Source organism: Myxocyprinus asiaticus, chromosome 7, assembly GCF_019703515.2.
Source record: "Myxocyprinus asiaticus isolate MX2 ecotype Aquarium Trade chromosome 7, UBuf_Myxa_2, whole genome shotgun sequence".
In the NCBI taxonomy this organism is placed as follows: domain Eukaryota; kingdom Metazoa; phylum Chordata; class Actinopteri; order Cypriniformes; family Catostomidae; genus Myxocyprinus; species Myxocyprinus asiaticus.
Genome location: NC_059350.1, coordinates 41565375 through 41587538, shown reverse-complemented (window position 1 = coordinate 41587538; position 22164 = coordinate 41565375). Strand labels below are relative to the sequence as shown.

Sequence of the window (22164 nt, the reverse complement as noted above, 5' to 3'; positions counted from 1 at the left end):
GTTTTAATATAACTAGATAAACATAGATCAATCAAACAGATCTTTAGTTGCTTTGTTATCCATACATGCTATTAAGAGATCTAAACATTGCTTCTATTAACATGTTTATTTTTGTTCTCAGAGTACCACTATTAGAAATTTAAATGAATTTGGAAAGGATTTACAAAGAGGATTTCAAGTAACAACTCTACTCACATGTTTAGTTGATATATCAAATACCCCATGATATGAAGTTGTAAATAGTCCATTAGCAGTCCAAATAGTTCATATACTCTAAAAATGAAAGGAAATTTGTTGTGTGAAGGACCTTTCAGTTTTGAATGCATTTCTAACATTGAAATATTAATGGCACCTACATTGGCTAATGTTTACAGTGGACTGGCATGATGATGCAGATAGGAAAGAAGAGACTTTGGCCATTATTGCTGACCTTCTAGGTTTTAGCTGGACTGGTGAGTACTTCAGTATTCATTACAGGTTCCCATGCCACAGAATACCTTTAAATGTACAGTTGCATTCTTAGTAGACTTTTTTTTTACCAAAGCAACTTACAACATGTTTTCTGAAATGTGTTGAATAGCAGCACATCGCTAATACTGTTACTCATGCTATTATTCATATATTTAAACACACCCCTAACCCTAAATATTACATTTTGGTCCATGGACATGAATCATATCACAAATCCACTGTAGCAATCTTAAGAAAACCATAGCAAACCATAGCAACCACATAGTAACATGCTAAAAAAAACACCTTAGCAGCCACATTTCAATGCTGTTGTAATCACCCTCAACACTCTAACATCGTTGAGGCGAGTTTTGCAGGGGCAAGCACCTCTCACACATTTTTTTCCCCCCAGAAAATGTACAAATCTAGTTTAGTCAAAGTTTATATCAGTATTCCAAAATTTTAACGGTTCAACAAGAAAACAGATTTTTTTTAAACGATAATATGTTAATGGGAAAGTGTGTTGCATGTACCATTTTTAAGCAGCATGCACATAACACTATTTTCAGAGCTGGCCAAAGAGTTGGAGTTTAATGAAGATACGATTCAGCAAGTTCGAGCTGAAAACCCAAATTCACTACAAGAGCAAAGTCATACCCTTCTACAGCACTGGGTAGAGAGAGAAGGAAAACATGCAACTGGTGGGATCTGTTCTTATTTATTCTCTTAACAGTCAATATGCAAACAAATGCCTGCCTCTTTAGCAGACAATTAACCCTAATGAATAGACAACATTTTAATCAATTCTGATTTTGTCTCAAATTCCACAGAAGATATATTGATTAAAAGACTTACTAAAATTAACCGCATGGACATCGTCCATCTCATTGAGATTCAATTGCACAAGTCAGTCCAGGAGCAAACCTCAAGAACATATGCAGAGATTGAAAGGACCCTGGACCACAGTGAAGGTAAGGCAATAGATTGAAGGCATTCTTATTTTGCATGAACAATTTAGTGTTTTTTGCTTGGATGATGCATACTTAAAAAATATCTTATACATACCTTAAACACAAGAATAAACTCTATGTAGTTCACAGAGGTTGTCAAAGAGGGTATTTTTGTCTTTGAAGCTCTCTCCTCAGTCCAAGAGGATGTTGACAGTCTTCAGGTTGTGCGGAGAGTGGAGTCATCACAAAGGCATCCTCCAGCCGTGTCAGAAGAAGACTTGTCAGTGGCCTCTCTCCTTGACATTCCATCATGGGCTGAAATGATGGGAAATGCCCATTCAGAGAGCATTCATGAAGATCTGATGGAGGAACTGGAGATCAACGAGTGAGTGATGCCTAGAGCTGCGTGTTTCTCCTGGGGAAAATATATTTAAATTGATGTTCATGTTAACATTTTTAAATAATACATTTTACATTCTCAGAAACACTCAGTTTATAAGTCTTCTGGCGGTGTACTACCTGATATTAGGGTAATTCACTTGCCACTCTCTATGTCTCCTAGGGAGAGTTGCACCAATCTATGGCTACCAAAAGAGGTCAAGAAAGAATCTTCAAATGAAGCTGCAAATGTAAGTTCATGACATTGTGCAGGTTTAGCAAAACCAGAGGCTTCAACCACAGCGACAAATAGTCCACAAACGACAGATTGAACAAAAGATTTACTGTACTAATTATTAGTGGTGTGCAAAGGCTTAAGGAAAATTCTGAACCTCTCCGCTCATTCTTATCAATCACATAAGGTTAAACAATACCATTTTTAGCTGATTTTGTCTTTGGGTCCCTGATTTGGTCTCTAAGTCTTTGGGACCCATTTTGTTTTAAGCCTTTAGCCTATACCATTTAATCTGAACTTGTGCAGTTAAGGAATTTGATTATAATTAGATCTTGGAGATTAGAGAACATCCATAGGAGAGAGTGCATACCTCAGCCACCCGTTATCACAAACTATTACGGGGCATCTCAATAGCTGGTGCCAAGAAGGAGGCATTACTGGATGAACATTCTAGGAACACATTGATCACGGTCACACATTGCATTCGGTGGGCTGGTTGATTTATGGCAGTGTTTCCATAAGTACCCCCACAGCACCATCAGTAAGGTTCAAGTACCCCTTCCTCGACATAAAACCAAAGATGTATACTAAAGGCTAAATATAATTTAATGTTAACATTAATATTGTAATAACCCTGATGTACAAAATGAAAAGATGAAGTTGCCGGTTATGACATTTATTCAATAACAACAACAAAAACTAAATCAGTTCAAATGAGCCGTGAAACTCAGACTAATACTGTTCTTTGTACAGGTGACCTTCTAATTTGGTACAGTTCATTTCGAAATATTAATTTCACAAATTGTATTTAATCATTAGCAGTGCTGTCAAAAATTATTAATCAGTTCAGTCAATCATGCTGATATTTATTCTATATGCTATTTTCCTGTCAAAATGCATTTATTTCCTGTTTAGGAAAGAAAACATAACTTGTAACAATAATGTTTTATTAAAATTTTCCAAACAAAACCTTCCACAGTAATAAGACAGAAATGCTCTAAAATAGCATAAATTCAAGTAACATTAAATGTTTCCCAAAGTGTCAGTGGAAGGTTGACTAACTGAAAGAACTACTCCCCAAAGGTTGCGTATTCATTGCAATGGGCATTCAGTCTCTTAAACCCTCATCCTGCACATTATTAATACACATTTCTAAAGCAATCACAAGGATCGCATGTACATGATTCATGCCAGAGCATGTGAGTGAAGCGGAGCAGTGTGACACTCCACTCAATAACCTGCTCCATGCATGTGCGCTCCGCTCAACCGCTCATAGCCCATGCGGACGCTCCGCTCAAGTACCACTCACTCTCACCGGTAAAATAAAGGTTCACTCAAATCCCGCTCCGACATGAAACTTCTCTGTAGTATACTTGTTTCCAAGCACATACACAGGGGGGTAGCTACAGTAGCCAGAGCAACTGCCCCTTTGCCTACATGGGCTGAGGTGCCCCTCTGGGTGAAATGTAGGCAAGGTTATAGGCCTATTGAAATTATGTGATTTTATTGTTGTGTTTTAGTATATAAAATATACTGTATATTTTATACTGGTTTACAACAACTGTTAGACAATCGGGTCTACCAGACCTTCGTTATCATTTGCAATTAGTCAAATATTTCTCTGTCAGCACATATGCCATTGAACATCTTCAGATAATGCCTTAAAACAATTTTCAGTTCTAAATTACCTTTATTTACTTTAAACAAGTCATCAAACATCTTCCAGACCTACCAGACCTTCGTTATCATTTGCAATCAGTCAAATATTTCTCTGTCAGCACATATGCCATTGAACATCTTCAGATAATGCCTTAAAACAATTTTCAGTTCTAAATTACCTTTATTTACTTTAAACAAGTCATCAAACATGCCTCTACAAGTGATAAAACATATTCGTGTTGGCATATATACGCAAATTTGCGATTTCAGTTTATACTGGATCTGAGTGACACAACCGACTCATAAAAACACAATCTTTTAAACTTTAAAGTTTGTTCGAGCCGTTTATGGCAATAAAGAAAACATGGGCTGGTCCCAGGAAAAATATTACAGGTAACAGTGAAATTCATAATTGTCTCCACAGAATGATTATACTGTAGATTTGATATATACTGATTTAATGCTATCAGACTTTGGGTCTGTAAATTAAAATGAGCAATTTCTCATCCTAATTTTGTGTTCAGCTGTAAAGGGCGTATTAAGTTATCCAGAAATGAGCAATTAATGTTTTTCTCTTTTTCAGTATTGTTGCTTGATTAATATTCCCTACGATTTTATATGTACGAACTGTATGCAATCTAAAGGACTGTGGTTAATTATATAACAATTATTATATTAGTAGATACCATGTGCCCCCTTTGTTTTTTCTTGATGTTTTTAAAGCAGCATAAAGTGAATCTGGACTCAAATCTGAGTCAAACGATCATGTACTGTGCTTGCGTTCTTTATATGTACAGCAGGGTTTAACCATGAATTTAACAAATAAAAAAAATTTGTCCTGCATAAAGTGAGATTTTGTCCAATATATACACTACCGGTCAAAGGTTTTGAAACACTTGACTGAAATGTTTCTCATGATCTTAAAAATCTTTTGATCTGAAGGCGTATGCTTAAATGTTTTAAATAAGCTTTATGGACAAAAATATAATTGTGCCACCATATTAATTTATTTCATTACAAAACTAAAATTTTATTTTAAGTTTTTGAAATGGATGACTTGGACCAAATAATATAGTAAAGCAGCCAATAAGAGCCCAGCATAGATGGGAACTCCTTCAATACTGATTAAAAATCATCCCAGGGTGATACCTCAAGAAGTTGGTTAAGAAAATGTCAAGAGTACATGTCTGCAAATTCTAGGCAAAGGGTGACTACTTTGAAGATGCTAAAATATAACACAGTTTTGATTTATTTTGGACTTTGTTTAGTCACAATATAATTCCCATAGTTCCATTTATTTTATTCCATAGTTTTGATGACTTTACTATTATTCTAAAATGTGAATATATATATATATATATATATATAAAATAAAGAATAAGCGTTTCAAAACTTTTGACCGGTAGTGTATATTAGATGAAATCATGTTTAATGATTCCAAAACAAATACAATTTATTTAATTTAATAATGACACTGCCTTCGTTTAAGAAAAGTTGTTTTTTTCTTCTAATGTGCAAACATTTATGGCTTTTTCTCTGCGCACGAATGCAGCAAGTGATGTCGGAATATGTTATCTGCAACCACTAATCTAAAGTCAGTTTTTTACTTTTCACTTATCGTTAAGGTGTGGATTTGGCTTTGGGAAACTGACCAGCAGTTATGTACCACTTTATCCCGAAGCAAAAATCGAAAGCAACAGGCGGTTGATTAAGTGAGAGAATTCTGCTATGAAATTCTCTTTGCGAGAGCGGAAATCTTTACCAATCAAATGTTCAGTTGTACAATGGAGGCATGAAAGCAGAATGCTCCGCTTGCAAATAAGGACACATTGATCTGAAAGATCATACTTGTTTGTCAGTTTTGATTAAGGGATTTTTTGTGTGTGTTTGCCAGGATTCAAGAAATATGCTTGCCAATATATAGTATTATTAAGCTTACATATTCAAATGAGGGTGCTCTAACGTTCGCACCTCCGCAGAACCAGGCCTGCATCTAGCTGGCAGCTGCACTGACATGATTGCAAAAATAACAAGATACCTTACTATATGCTTATCTATTAATTTATCATCGAATAGTAATGTAGCCTACTATCACACCTTTTGCTGTGCAACCATGTTCGCGTAGCACATCCTCGTGCTTTCTGGTAATGTGACGCATCCGATTCCAAAAGAAATATTTGCTAATTCTCACAATCTTTCCACACTCCCTTTCAATTTCCATGTGCTTAACTTTGATTTATACTTTGCATTTATTTAGGCTATAAGGTTTGCAACTTCACTAAAACAATGTCAAGTCATTTTTATTTGTATAGCACCTTTCACAACACACATCGTTTCAAAGCAGCTTTATAGAAGATCATGCATTAACAGAAAATGAAACTGTAATATCTATAATGTCTTAGAGTCATCATTGTGTAATTTGATAAAATATGATTGTGAATTGTGTTTAAAAATAAGTAATTAAATAATAATTGTATTTATAACCCCAGTGAGCAAGCCGAAGGCTTATTGCTTATTTCGCAGGTTCCCAAACCAGCATATCTCGAGTGCATTCTGGGTTGAGTGAGCGGCGCTGAATGGCCTGAGCGAGCAGAGTGGAATCTTCAAAAAGGCGCTCTCCGCTCAGGTGGAATTATCACCACTCCATTCAACGCTCAGCTCTCACTCCGCTCACATGCTCTTAATCGTGCTGCTTTGAACTCCACATGAAAAGTGTTTGCAGAAAACATCTTGTTTTGCTTTTAGCGCTTGCACTGTCCATGTAATGATACTTCATCCGAATTGTCTGGTAAGATAGATGTGCAACACAACACCAGGGAAATGCTGATGCTTCACTCCAGCGGGTCGTGTGAATGTGGCTTATCACAAGTCCCAGCTGGGTTTGTTTTGTACCAAAAAAATAATGGTTAGAGTTCCTTTGTCCATCACTTGATCATTGACACGGAATCACTGTTGTGTGTGTATTTGTGATGTGTACGTCAGTGTAATGTCCCCTGACACATTGCAAAGGTTCCGTTTTATTCCAACCAGTGTTTACAACTCACACAGAGCTGAATACAATTTCAGAATATAATGTCAAATTGGTAAATGCATTATTCACGTTAAAAATGTTTACGCATTTAACACTTTAAATTAATTGCATGCGTTGACACGTTAATTTTGACACCTCTTATCATTAATTTTTCATCATTTTGGTCATATTTAGGCCTACATGTTTATTGTTCACATGCATAATTTGTTCTATTTACAAGTATTAACATTAATATGTACTAGAACAAGTGCTAAAATGGAACTGTCTCTTTAGGAAAACTGGCAGTTCAGAGCGCATATTAACGAGAGTTGAGTCGCATGGCTTCTTCATTAGAATATGTTTCTTTTTTGTTGCTTTTTATCAACAACTGACTGTAAAAAGTAGAAAGGGTATTAAAAGATTTATTATTGATGACAAATGGATTGCATGGATCTCATCTTTGGACACACATTATACGGAATGAGTCAAACCAAACTTTTCCTCTCAAAACGCAGATTAATCTTGGGATTTTAAGAATCAATATTGAGATCGTTCAAATAAAGATTGCGATTAATCTGAAAATCTGTAGGCTATTTTTACCCAGCCCTAATACCTATTATTTTTAAGTCATACATTTTGTTTTATAGGTTAAACAAAATCTAATTGTTTTCATGTACTACCTCAAACCTGCTTACTTATTCCCTAGGGTACCCATATCCCTGGTTGGGAATCACTGATGTATAGCCAATGACATCTTCTGTTTTATCTCTTTCCCTTTTCATACTTTTCCATGCCTCATATAATTTATCCCATAGGTTTCAGCATCATGTGAGGAGGAACATCAAGTGCATTGTGAACTTTCAGACCATGAAAATGCTTGTCTCTCTCCATCATCAGTGGATTTGAAGAGTCTGTCAGAATTCCACCAACAATCAACAGAGCTATCTCATAATGTCTTTGATTTCAGTCAGGTATCTATTGCCAGATTTTCATCAGGTGAGAATTCAGTTTTGTCAACAGCTGAACCTGACCACATAGTGCCTGATCTACTGAAACACACTTCACCAGAGAGTCAAGTGGGAGAACCTCAACTGGAAGAACCACAGTATCAAGATGAAAGTTTGGTGTGTCTGGATCAAGTCTCACCAGTGTATGAAAAAAGTGATTTAGAAAGTAGTGAAAAATCTTTAGAAGGACAGCTCTTTGAATCTAATGAAACTCCAGACACCCCACATTCATCTCCATGCCATGAAGATGAACTCCCTGAAACTGATGGGTTGGTTCCTGAGAGCAACCGAACTCCTGGCCAAACTATTAGTCCTTCATTTTCACTTCATGCTTTTCCAAGTACCATAAGCAAAGCTGGTGAAACTGTCTCACACATTGTTGAAATGTATCAGGGGGTTTCAAGAGTGACTCCAGACCTCATTAAGACTTCCCCAGAATCAGATCAGGTCTTTCTTACACCAGAACAGTTCAGTGATTTGGATCCAGTGTCATCAATGCAAAGCCATAGAGTAGAAAAGCAAGATCCAGCTGAAACCTCTCATACAATTTACTCTGCATCTTCATCCACCCATCATGAGATCAAAATTTTAGAGCAAGAGCAATCTGAAACCAACAGCTCCCAACAGCAACCCTCTGAGCCCATTTTTACCAAAGTTGCTCCTACGATAGAGGAACAAACTGATTTCCATGAACATGGAATCTCATGTCTGCAGCCATTAGAATCTCCAGGGCACAAACAGGAAACCTTGGTGGAGTATTATGATGATAAGGAAGGTGAATATTGTCCTGAGAAGGAGCAAGTATGTATACCCATGGATTTAACTCATGGATCTCTCAAAGATGACACTCATGGCTTTAAAAATGAACCGTTGTTCCAATCTGAGACTGACCTAGACATATGGATTCAAAGGGAAACCGAGCAGCTCAGAGAAACTTCTCCCTTCTTTAGATCTGACATCAGTCCACAAACACCAGAAACTGACTTTGAGAAGAAGTCCTCTGAAGCGGGATCAGCAAGTATTGAAGAGTCAGTGCCTGGCAAGGCCATTATATCCAAAGGTTTAAACCGACAACATTCTGAATCATTTATGTATGGTGCAACATCCCAGCAGTCAGAAGAAAAGCATTTTGGCCGTTGTCTCTCTGAGTCTTCTCAACCATTGGTGGTCACTCGTAACATGAATCCAGCACTTGAGGAACCTGTTTCCCAAGATGCTGTAGCTTTACCGCTCTCTCAAGATAGTGATGGCAAGGCCATCATTTCCAAAGATTCAAAACGACTGCAGTCTGAAACATTTATGTCTGGTGCAAAATCCCAACATTTTGGCCGTTGTCTCTCTGAGATCTCTCAACCCCTAGTAGACAGTCTTAACATGAATTTAGCGTTTGAGGAACTTAAGAAAACAGCTCAAGCAGAAAACCCATCATCTGATCAACCAGACATCTCAGAGGTGTGTGTTTCACCAGTTCTTGGAGTTGAAAGTGAAATACACCATCCTGATGTATCCCAAGAATTACATTCAATAATTGAAAGAACATCAAGAGAGTTACCAGAAGATATTACATCTCAAACTGATCAGAGTGAAAAAAAAGAATTAGAGTGTGGCTCAGACATGCATTCCCCCACTGATGTACAAAAACCTTGCAAAACCTTGGTTAAAAAAACAAAACCCAAAGACCTATTTAGCATTAATCAACAACATGAAGACTCTGATCTTGAGACTTTCTTCGACTGCAAACAGACCATCTCAGACTACTCTGAACCAGAGGAAGAAGAGACTTGGAAAGGTGCCATGGCCCTTAGTAACAAATTCTTGAAGTCTACTATTCATGAACTACAACAACAACTAGTTGTCAAAAGTCCCACCCACGAAAGCCCTCACTGGTCTAACAGATCATCAGACAGTGAAGACTTTGAGGTTCCTCCCATCATCCATAAACCCAACGATGATGCACAGAAGAAAGACATTTGCTTTCCAAATCAGCAGAAAAGACTGGATTCTTCTGCAGAAACTCCTCAGGAGCTTCCTCCTCGAGGAGGGGATGAGTATAATGATGATGATGATGATCTGAGGAGGGTAAGAGTCCTGAGCATGACCCCATCCTTCTCTGAGCTACCTGATTTTAGTTCCTGATGAGTTTTCTCTACACTGTAAAAATTAATAGGTAAATTTGGGGTTCCTCAAGTGCCACACCGTTGGAACCCTTTCAAGATATATTTCAAGTGCCTCGGAGTTTAATTTTTTACAGTGTACAGCAAAGAGATGGTTTGTGATTTCTTTGAGTTAACCTTTCTTTTCATTATTTAGGTGGATTTAATTAAGCTGCTTAGGAAAGTACCTAACTCTGTATGGGAACAAAAATGAAGCAAAAAAGCAAAAAGCTCTGTTTAATGAAATGATCATGTCACATTCACTATTTAATATCATTGTAATCATTCTTAATCTACTATATGGCTTGTTCTAATAGGTCTGATGCATGTATTAAATTTATGATGGCATTTTAGGCGAGATCCTTAATACGCTAACATATTACAGCGACAATAACTGTATGGTTGAAAATAAAACATTAAGAGTTCTTTTTTTATTATTATTATTTGTTTAACTAACAACTATACAACTGATTGATGGTTCTGTTTTGATTTACCTGATAGTTAAAGAGATGTTTCATACAAGAACGTCATTCTATACAGATGGTGCATGCTTTCAAGTTAATAATGTTTTGATGTCCCTTCTCTTGTTTTATGTGTACCTTTGCCTTAGTGGGTTAAACCAAACAAAACTTCACTTGATATTTGATCTTTCTGGCAGATGCTCACAAATTCTGAGTTCGGTCTTAGGAGTGTATGAGAGGGGGCACCAATACATTTATTTGTACAAAAATATTTATGATTTTTTGTTATATCTTATATATTTTATATATACTGCTTGGTTAGGAGATTGATGATGCATTAGGTGTGCTGTCGGATAGCTCTGATGAGGATGTGCTGACCACCAGAGTGGTCCGAAGGAGAGTAATTATTCAGGTACAGACCTAAAAACGAGGGTCTCAGAACTGTGCCTGGAGAGTGCTTGTTCGATATTAGAGCTTTAGTGTAAAAGCTCTTTCAAGCTGTTTCTTAACATACACTATGCATTTGAACCTTTGTGTGCCAAGACTTGCTGAATAACCTATCCCAAAACTGTCATACAATAGTCTCTCACTGTCCTGTAATTTCTTTATGACTGCAGTATAAAAACAATGACCTGTCTAATAATTTACAATTCTGCAGACAATGGGAAATGTAAGAGATTACATTTTTTATTTCATAGTTACTGTATGTTTCAAAATACTATTGTGAAATGTATAGATAGACAAAACGGACTTTAATATTGAAACCTAAAATTAATTGGTAATACAGAGCAATTAGAGACCATCTGGAGGCTGTTTTTTGGGTGTTCCATTAACATTGGGCTTCAAAAATAGTGATATACACTACCGTTCAAAAGTTTAGGGTCACTTACTCATTCTTTTTTTTTTTTTTTTTTTTTTTTTCACATTTTAGATTAGTAGTAAAGTCATCACAACTATGGAATAATAGAAATGGAAATATGGGAATTATGTTGTGACTAAAAAAATCCAAAATAAATCAAAACTATGTTATATTTTAGCATCTTCAAAGTGGCCACACTTTGCCTAGTTTTTGCAGAAATGTACTCTTGGCATTTTCTCAACCAACTTCTTGAGGTATCACCCTGGGATGCTTTTTAAACAGTATTGAAGGAGTTCCCATCTATATGCTGGGCACTTAGTGGCTGCTTTTCTTAATTATTCGGTCCAAGTTTTTTTAAATAAAATTTTAGTTTTGTAATTAAATAAATTAATATGTTGGCACAATTATATTTTTGTCTACAAAACTAATTTCAAACATTTAATCATACACCTTCAGATCAAAAAGTTTTTAAGATCATGAGAAACATTTCAGGCAAGTGACCCCAAACTTTTGAACGGTAGTGTATCACTGTAATTAGCAATAATATCAAGCATTTTGACTTATTATTTGCCTGGATGTGTGCAGCTCTAATTTCCTTTTGAAGAAAGATTCATTTTGTATACTGAAACTACCTGATATCCTGCATTTTTCAGCTGCAGCTTTACCTCCCTGCTCTCCGATTGTTGGTAGAAGTTGTCCATTTTACACCAAAGTACTTCTGACCTGAGAACATTTTATGATGTCTCCTATTATGTTTACAGTTTTACTGGAGTTGTTGACCCTAGATCACCATAAAATGGACAACCTCTACAGCAAGTGTGCACCTTTCTATATTATTGTAATAATATTTTCAACATTATTTCTACTTATCTCCTCTTTTTCTAACCCTAACCTTTACCCAAGTCCAGCAGAGCTGTTTTCTCATATGGAGAACACTGCTTTAGCATGTGACATAAATTGATTGTGTGTCTGGTTTCTTCAACAGGGTGATGATGTTGCAGATATTCCTACACAGTCTGTAACCGAAGAGCAATACACAGATGCACAGGGAAACTTTGTAGTGAAGAAGGTACCCATTCAAGATTTCCATCCATCCATCCATCCATCCATCCCAAATGATACAATGTTGCCTGCCAACAAAAACATTTTTCTTTATCTTTTTAATATCCTTTAGAAAATTATTTTTCACATTTTATGCTTACTTTCAACCTTAAATGTTTTTTTTTTTTAAAGTTTCCTTTTTTTATTGTGATTGTGACACTGAATGCATGTCTGTTACCTGTCCAGGTGACCCGGAAGGTGATTCGACGATGTGTCTCATCTGATGGTGTAGAGAAAGAGCAGGTGAGGGTGGAGGGCTCCGCTCAGCAGCCTATCAGTGTGGCACAGGGAGACGGGTACTCCAAAGTAATGAAGAGAACAGTACTGAAGAGTGAGGGACATCAAACAGAGGTGTGTGTTTGTGGGTTTACTTAGCTATACTTTGTGGACCTTTTTTCCCTAGGATTGAGCTTAAAGGGTTAATTCACCCAAAAATTTAACATTTTCTTATCATTTACTCACCCTCATGCAACCCCAGATATGTATGTCTTTCTTTCTTCTGCTGAACACAAACTAAGATATTTAGAAGAATATCTTAGCTCTGTAGGTCCATGCAATGCAAGTGAAGGGTGGCCAGAACTTTGAAGGTCCAAAAAGCATATAAAGGCAGCATAAAAGTAATCCATAAGACTCCAGTGGTTTAATCCATATCTCTAGAAGTGATATGATAGGTGTGAGTGAGAAGCAGGTCTAAGTAATTTTTTACTGTAAATCTTCTCTTTCACTTTCACATTCTTCTTCTTTTGGTTTTGGCGATTCACTTTGTGCATATCGCAACCTACTGGACAGGGAGGAGGATTAATAGTGTTCAGCAGATGAAATATCATACACATCTGGGATGGCATGAGGGTGAGTAAATGTTGCGAGAATTGTCATTTTAGGGTGAACTATCCCTTTAATATGATTAAACCTCCCTGTAGGGATATTTGGGGACATTCTTTTTTAGGAAAAATTATTTATAAATAAGTTGGGGTGTGTAATATCTGTACCACTAGCGTTACTAAACGGAATAGCACAATTAATCCATTTTCAAACAGATTTCAAAAAAGTACCCCATCTTCCATTGATTGTACAAACAGATAGTCCCACCCCAAACTCTCTGTCAGGCTGGATGGGTCTCTCATAAAAACAGAGGAATGTTTTGAAAATGCCACAGAGACACAGTGTTAAACTTTTAGGTAAAATCAACCTATAAATTCCTTACTTATACTTGATTCTGCATATTAAGCTGGCATACAAGAAAGAATATTAACATCGAATATAAACACATTAGCTTTCATTCAAATGCACAAAGTTTTCTTTTCAGGTAGGGTTGAGGTTTGAGTTGGGGCTAGTTTGTTGTCATAATATAAATCTTTACATGAAAAACAATAGGAGTCCATGGTGTCCTTATATAAATAGCTAAGATAGATAGCTTTAGATGGCTAGTGTTTGCAGGTGTGTGTTTTAACTCTTGTGCACATTCATTTGAGAAAGAGAAAGAAATACCTTTCTTAGTTAGCCTTAGTTTGTAATGCACTATTACAAATCATCTCTAATAAAATAATAATAAAAAAAATAAAAATAACACACTCTTACATATTTAAGAAATAAGACAGGTACTGTGTCATTTAATGGGAAAAGATGATGCTGCTTCTCATAATGAAAAACAAGATGATTAAATAATGGAATCAAATAAAAATCACTTACACTAAATTAACTTAACCTGAATTGAATCATTTAAACTAAATTAACATTTCGAAATGCGGGAATATGGAACATTTTGTTGAATAAAGAGACTATATTTAACCATTTCAGGTGACTTTCCATGAGCAAGACAGCATGTCAGCCTCAAAGGCGGGGTCTGCTGGAGATCAAGAGGTCAGGCAGGTTGTCCAGACAACGATGGTACATGGTGAAATAATGGAGAAGCATGAGGGGGATCCATTCCTCACCACAGACCTGCCCTCTGCACGAGATGACTTCACCCAGGTGAGATGCTCATTTCAGCAATCATTCCAGACATCTTTATAACATCATATTGTGAATATTAATGTTATTTTTATGGAAGATTCCTACATTCACTAATCCTAATATTATGCTGATTATATTTAAGCAATAAGGTTAAGAAGCTGTACTGCATAGTTGTTGCCTACAACCCATTCAGCAGTGCCTATATTCACAATATAGCTCGGCTTCGAATGCCTTATTGCTTTTATAAAAATTACTTCATAATAAAAATATATACGACACTTTTCATTAAAACATCATTTTATTAAGCAAATGTATTAATGTCATCCTTACACTAGAAGATGAAGTCCCTGACATGTAAACCTACCTAGTGATATTTATCATATTCTGCCTCTGTGGCTGTTGTGCATAGAATTTTGCAGTAGCAAGGTGAACAGGTGTGTAACAAGCAGAGTAGGGAGGGTTACTTTTCAGATGTATTCCACTACAGATTACAGAATACCTGCTGAAAAATTACATTTGTAGCGTATTCTGTTAGATTACTCAAGGTCAGTAACTTGAAAAGTCATACCATTGAAACCGACACAAAGCATGTTCCCTTGGTTGTCAAACATAACAATAGCGAAAGAGCACCCTGAACTGACAAATTATACATCAGAATTTGGCATTAAGCCTCAATAATTCACTGCAACGACAACACTATGAGAACACGCTAAATGACTGACAGGCAGAAAGCGTCAGAGACCGCGGTTTTTGCTTGCTGTTTACAAAGTCTAGAGCTGTCACAGAGACTGGTGAGATATCTCATGACACTTATTTCAGTGATATCTTTCAGGGTGTAGAATTTTTTTTGCATACCTTTCCATGAAAAAAAATCACTTATTAATTAGCGGTGTAAAAAGGTAGTTCCACGCACAAGAATGTTTTAAGGCCAAAAACGTATAGATAAACTTAAACACCTACAGTAAAAGAGAAACACCTGTACATGTGATAATGATGCTATAAGTGGAATAATCGACTAAAGACTGTTAAATGATTGAAAATTAAATGCATACCTGATGATTCAATTGCCTATCATCAGTTTCTTAAAGGAATATTCTGGGTTCAATAAAAGTTAAGCTCAATCGACAGCATTTGTGGCATAATGTTGATTACCACAAAAATGTATTTCCACTCATCCCTCCTTTTCTTTAAAAAAAGCAAAAATGCGGGTTACAGTGAGGCAATTACAATGGAAGTGAATGGGGACAATCTGTAAACATTAAAATACTCATTGACCACGTTTGCATGCACTTAAGAAAATGGTTTATTCCAGGATTTTTGCAGAAAGCGCCGTTCTAAAACGTCATGTAAACGAGAATGCCGATTTCCTTACAGCGTTTAAGGGATTAAGAGAAAGTAGTTTAACACATTTAGGTTTTTCTCTGAGAACATGGCCTAATGTGGCCATGTAAACTCATAAGTGCCGTTCTAACTGGTTTTTGAGAAGTGCGCATGTGCGTGAACAGACCGGAGAACGTCCTGGTTACTTTCGTAACCTCCGTTCCCTGATGGAGGGAACGAGACATTGTGTTGATGTAGTGACACTAGGGGTCGCCCTTGGGAGCCCCAAACACCTCAAACAAAGTGGAATTTGCATGCCACTCTCCCGAACATACGGATAGAAAAGGAGCTGGCTCGCAACCACTCATTCAGGTTTTGTGCTGAGGAGCCAAGACAAGGTCCCGGCCATTTCAGCGGGTAGTTCAGAGATGTGGCAGGAGGGACACATATGTATACGGGAGTGAAGAGTACGCTGCTTATACAGTGCATGTAAACAGTAATGCTGCTTTCTCGCAATATGGCACTTTCTAGCAATAAGCCGCTTTCTAGTGTCCATGTAAATGTAGTCACTGTTTTAAAAGTATAGCCACAAAACATTAATAATATGCATGTTAATATGTATCAACGTAAACCCTAAAACAACTGTAAAAATGATGATTGAAACAACTTTACAGCTCAAATAATACACAAGTTTTAACAGAAGAATTAATGTAAGTGCTTTTATAACATTATAAGCTTCACATTTCTGCCTTTAAACCCTCCAAAAATGGCCCCATTCACTTCTAAAGTAAGTGCCTCACTGTAACCTCGATTTTTCCTTTTAAAAAGAAAAGGAGGGACAAGTCAAAATCAATTTTTGTGGTAATCAACATTATGCCACAAATGCTGCCGATTGAGCTTAACTTCTATTGAACCCGGAATATTTCTTTAAGGCATCCTCTGCAGCACAGTGTAAATGACCCAAGTAGTTGCTCTTTTTATATCTCCATCATGTTCTTGTATGTCTCTCCTATCACATTTTATCCTGTCTGGAATAACACTAACACATAAGGATCATTTATTGTTAATGTAGTGTGTGCCTCATTTCCTCAGGCTCTAAGCTACTTTGGGGGCTTTAGGAAGGTGCAGATTCCTCGAGTGATAGAGCAGGAAATACTTCAGCCTGATGGATCTGTGATCAGGAGGTTTGGGAGACAGGCATTGCCTGTGTATGTGGGAGTGTGCATAAGTGTGTGCGCATGCAAGCAGAAGAAGCCTTATTTAATGGCCTTTGAAACCATTATTAATTACTATACTGTAAATCTTTATTAACCTTCTGGTGCGTGGTGTCCACCACAGTGGACAGATCTTTAAAAGCCATTCAGGTTGGGATGTTACATCCAAAACACCATAAATGATCACCTTTCAACGTTTCCCATAATTCTGCATGACTGTCCTCTTTATGTGTTCTTGTTGATTTTTTATTTTTTATTTCTAACAACATAAATTCAATATAGTGGTGCACTGAGAAACATCTGGAACATTTTCCATTAACTTCTATTGCAATTGATAGATGTGTAATTTAAGATTTGGAATCATTATATTCTTGTTCCCAAGTAAAATATTTTTTGGCATTGGTGTGTGTACCTTAACAAAGCATGTTTTTACATTGTATTTCTCTCTAATTGACTTGAGTGTGTCTTCCTCTCTCCAATCAATCCCATCTGACTTTACACTTACAACAACATGCCATGCTGTCAACATGTTTTTTTAAGGTTTTGTTGGACTTGTTAATACCATGTTTTTTGACATGCACCATGATAATATCATGGTATTCTTTGAAGTACATTGAAGTTAACAGCATGGTATATGATAATCATTCAGTACCATTTTTTATAAGGGTATAATCACTTGATCTTGATTAATGCCCTGTGGGAGGCTGATCTTTTTCTTTCTTTCTTTCTTTCTTCCCTACCTTCCTTCCTTCCCTAATTTCTGTCCTTCCTTCCTTCCCTTCCTTCCTTCCTTCCTTCCCTAATTCCCTTCCCTACCTTCCTTCTTTCCTTACTTTCTCACAGGACGAGGATGCAGAAGTCTAGGACTCAGAGGCGGTCAGTAGTGAGGGATGCTGGGGGACAGAAGCGTGTGTGCGTGGAGCAGATAGACGATCGTCCTGAGCACCATGACAACCTACAGCATCACATCCATCACCTTATTCACCACTACTGTGCCCAAAACGTCAGAGAGGAAGAGATGGACGAAGCTGAAGAAAAGTGATGGTTTCCCCCTTAATTTTCCTTCCCCAATCTCTATCGCTCTTCTCTTTGAGCCCCTCCATCCTCCTACCCACTCCTATGCACCATGCTCATGCAATCCCAGAGTGCACTTCACTCCTGCCACTCACAGTCTTCCTGTCAAAACTGGTTGTTTGACCAGTTTAAGTCAATGGACAATATTTTCACTCTCTTTATTTCCCCAGTTCACCATGCGTGTGTTTTTCTGCCTTTCATCGTGACCAAAGGGTGTATTCTTCCTTTCGTTTCTTCATTTTAATCCATTGTTTCTCTTTAATGTATTAATAACTGTAAAGAACACGCAACAAAAAATTAGAAGGGGTTTAATCGAGCAGAAAACTGTTCACTCACAAATCTTAATCGTTCATATTCTGAACATTTAAGCTTGAATTAACAGAACTTGTATTGCACTGCCTACCATGATTATAGAACTTAAAATATCTTTGCATTATATCATGCCACATCATGACATGCTCTTTTGATCTCAACGGTTGAGATGTCTACAAACTTTTTGCCTTCTTTATCAGCTGCTGGGGTGTTGTGTGTCTGTGTAATCTGTCCATGGAGATTATATATAATATGCATTTTTTAAAAGACAGTAGTGCACATTATCCACCTGTAAGGATATTAGCAGGCATGCTTAGCTAGCAGCAGTCACATAATAACAGTCAGACTCTTTCTATGGTTAGACGACTGTCAATTTTGTCTCTCTGTCATCTCACCCCTCTCTCTTTGTGTCTGTGATCTGTAGCAACCCTACCCTCATAATTATCATTACTGGACTTCAAACATTTCAACACAGGCTTTTTGTTGTAATAGGTCACATTAACGTTTGCTTATGGTTTAAAATTTTCTTTGAGGTAATGTGGCAAGCATTTTAAGAAGGACTCAGGAAGTTAAGTTGGAATGCTCTTGGATTTAAATTCAAAGAGGCAAACTACAAGTTATATGTTAAACATACAATTCTGTTTTCAGTTTGAAATGATTCATCAATTCTGTTTTCAATTAGAATGTATGCTTTTCTTTATGGGTGTGTGTAGATGTGAAAAAGGAAATTTGAGATTTTATTTTTCAATTATATTATTTTCTCTGTTTTGTATATATTGCTCAATATCAGTATGCGTCAGAGATTATTGCTCTGAGGTATTTGTGAGACTTAATGCTTTCAAAATGTTTTGTTGGTTTTGAAAGTGAGTAAAAGGGGTTTAAAAAAATCATGTTTTATTTATGATGTATTAAATTTAAACGTGTGTCATAACGAAACGTGTGAAACAGAATTGAAATGAATGAATCTGTGCATTGTGATATACTCAACATACTGTATGCCCTTTAGGATTCACCAAATCACAATTGGCTTCAGATTCCAAGGAAGGAGTGTACAATGTGATATTGTTGATTTATTTTCTTTTTAACTGCAGATAAATGCAGCTGCGTTAGAGGAGTTTGTCTTTTGGTGCTGATCTGAGGCCAGCTGTGCTTTTCCCTTATAATAGTTAAGATTTAAATAAGGGTGTGGGGAAACTGGCCCTAGAACAGCACTAAATGTCTTCCTCTAACCAGAGCAAAGTCATGAAGTTGAACACTGCTACTACTTTCACTGTGACTGGCCTATGTTTGATTTACTGAATCTGCATTCTATGTCTGTGGAGATAAGAATATGCATATATAGTACATAAATATCTATCCATAAAGGCATGTATTAGTTTACTATATGACTTTTAAAAAAGACATTTAAACACTATACAAAGGCTGCAGTGTGTGTATATGGCTGAACGAGAATAAAAGTGTATAAGTGTCATAAAATGCATGTCCTGGCAATTTTTTCTCTCTCAATTTGGTATCCTCCTGAGACCTGAGGATGACTGCTGTGTGCATTTTCCATTTCCCTTTTTGATTTGTAACTATTAGATCCTAATACACATGGGCCTAAAAATTGATGGCAACATACAGTATGTGGGCAGTGGGACTAAGCTGTGCAATTTTAAATAATTTAGAAAGTCAGATTTTTTTTAATCAAATTGTTTATTATGTTTCAAGAAGTGTTGGTTATTTATGTTTTTGAGATGTTACAGACATTACATCATAAATTAGCATAATTCTGATTCAAAGTAATGGCCAGCATCATCCATCACTGCCAACCATGTTAAAATAAAATTATACAATATAAATTATGAATCTATGTACCATTGTCCTATGTCTGCCAAACATGTTGAGTGGTTCAAACATCATCTGCAGCCTGAAACCGAAATTTTGGTCGGATTTTAGGAGTGAATGCTCTTAGCTGTAAAGAGAGCTATAGGATGCTCCCTATTTAGTGAATGACTTAACCTCCAGTGTGCTGTCTGTCTGCACTGGTCTCAGAACAGTTCGAAATGCACCTTATTTTCATCCTAACTCCATATACATTACTGTTCAAAGGTTTGGGGTCACTTGCCTGAAATGTTTCTCATGATCTTAAAAATCTTTTGATCTGAAGGCGTATGCTTAAATGTTTGAAATTAAATTTGTAGACAAAAATATAATTATGCCAACATATTAATTTATTTAATTACAAAACTTAAAATTTTATTTAAAAAAAAAAAAAAAGTTTTTGTAATGGATGACTTGGACCGAATAATTAAGAAAAGAAGCCACTAAGTGCCCAGCATATAGATGGGAACTCCTTCAATACTGTTTAAAAAGCATCCCAGGGTGATACCTCAAGAAGTTGGTTGAGAAAATGCCAAGAGTAGATTTCTGCAAAAACTAGGCAAAGTGTGGCCACTTTGAAGATGCTAAAATATAACACAGTTTTGATTTATTTGGGATTTTGTTTTGTCAACATAATTCCCATATTTCCATTTCTACTATTCCATAGTTGTGATGACTTTACTATTATTCTAAAATGTGAAAAAAAAATAAAAAATAAAGAAAGAATGAGTAAGTGACCCTAAACTTTTGAACGGTAGTGTAAAGCCTCTGAAAGCAACATTTTTCAGCTTTTGGATGAACCCATTGATTCTCAGTGTGATAATGCACTATAAATATAGGATTTCTAAGAAAAAAAAATTGCTAAAGTACACTTTAGGCGCTTTAATCGCTCAGATTTTTAAAATGGCATATCAGATGAAACTAGAGACTAATCTTTTGACAAAACAGGTTTCAATGTAAAATCTTAATTTTTCTTACCAGATGCAGTTTTGTTGGCATTTCTCCCAAAGACAAACTCCACTGTGGTCTGCGCCATGTTGTTTTGTCACATGACTCCATGCTTCCAAAGTTTAAACTTTTACTGACAGCACAGAGTCTCCTGAACTGAGATCATTCGTTTTAAATAAATTTAAATTACGTTTTACGTATAGCGAAGCCAAAATACAAAGTCCACGCATGTATTCGCGGAGTCGCTTGAGGGTATAATATTAAAGGGGTCGTAATTTTTTACTTTTTTCCCCTGAGGCTTTGCCACACTTACTCGCCAGCTGTAGGTTTGCTACCAAGTGCAGTATTGTTTTTAATCGCTCTGTTCTTTAACAGCCTCTTTGCAAAACAATCCGTGCTAAAATGTGCCACTCAAACTCCTAAGGTTGGACTGAAATGATCAGGGATCTTGTTAAAAATATATTCAGCCACTTGTTTCTAACATTGGGCTCCTTCAGAAAGATGTGCGGAGTAGTAGGTGCTACACACAGCCAGAACAGCACAAGGTTGGACTGACTTTCCCACATTTTACTCTTATCATTAGTTTTTGTGTGTGTGTGTGTGTGTGTGTGTGTTTTATATATATATATATACAGGGTTGGGGAGTAATGGAATACATGTAACGGGATTACGTATTTAAAATACAAAATATAAGTAACTGTATTCCACTACAGTTACAATTTAAATCATTGGTATTTAGAATACAGTTACATTCAAAAAGTATTTTGATTACTGAAGAGATTACTTTGCATTTTATTGTCATTTGTTTCATTTAATATTTAGTCCTTTCAGATGGAAAACATATATATATATATAAGTAAGACAGAGAAGTAAGTTTGAAGTAAGTTTGGAGCAGAAGAAATAGAAATAAACCTTGTGTAAATTGTCAGCTTTACGCTAAGCTAAAATGCTATTTCTAGCCATTTTACATGCACGTTACCAGGGACGATCATATTTTTTTTATCAAGAAAATTCACGTTAGATCATAATTTCTTTTCTCTAGAAAGACCTTTGATATTAGGCCAAAAATCATATTCTTGATAATAATTTTTGTATTGTTTTCCTTGGATCTAAAAATCCTTAAAACAAGATCAATTTGATTGATCTTGTTTTAGAAACAACACTGCATAAGATAATTAGGTTTTTTTTTAGAGAAAGCTGACTCATGACATTGTAAA

At 36.3% G+C, this 22164-nt stretch overlaps 1 protein-coding gene across 2 annotated transcripts in view; it reads left to right on the top strand.

Annotated features, from left to right (window-relative positions):
- Positions 1–19905, top strand: part of LOC127443394 (ankyrin-2-like) — a 54500-nt gene extending 34595 nt beyond the window's left edge. Inside the window, exons 33-42 of one of the 2 annotated variants that reach the window (XM_051701949.1) lie at positions 375–452; positions 1020–1151; positions 1281–1421; positions 1584–1785; positions 1963–2029; positions 10626–10715; positions 12148–12231; positions 12450–12614; positions 14061–14234; positions 17594–19905. In XM_051701949.1, coding sequence (XP_051557909.1) covers positions 375–452; positions 1020–1151; positions 1281–1421; positions 1584–1785; positions 1963–2029; positions 10626–10715; positions 12148–12231; positions 12450–12614; positions 14061–14234; positions 17594–17614 — 1154 coding nt within the window. In that variant the 3' untranslated portion in view covers positions 17615–19905. Of the gene's footprint in view, positions 1–374; positions 453–1019; positions 1152–1280; positions 1422–1583; positions 1786–1962; positions 2030–10625; positions 10716–12147; positions 12232–12449; positions 12615–14060; positions 14235–16628; positions 17563–17593 lie in introns of those variants that run through there. The other variant, XM_051701948.1, reaches the window with a different exon arrangement.
- The last annotated feature ends 2259 nt before the right edge of the window (positions 19906–22164 follow it).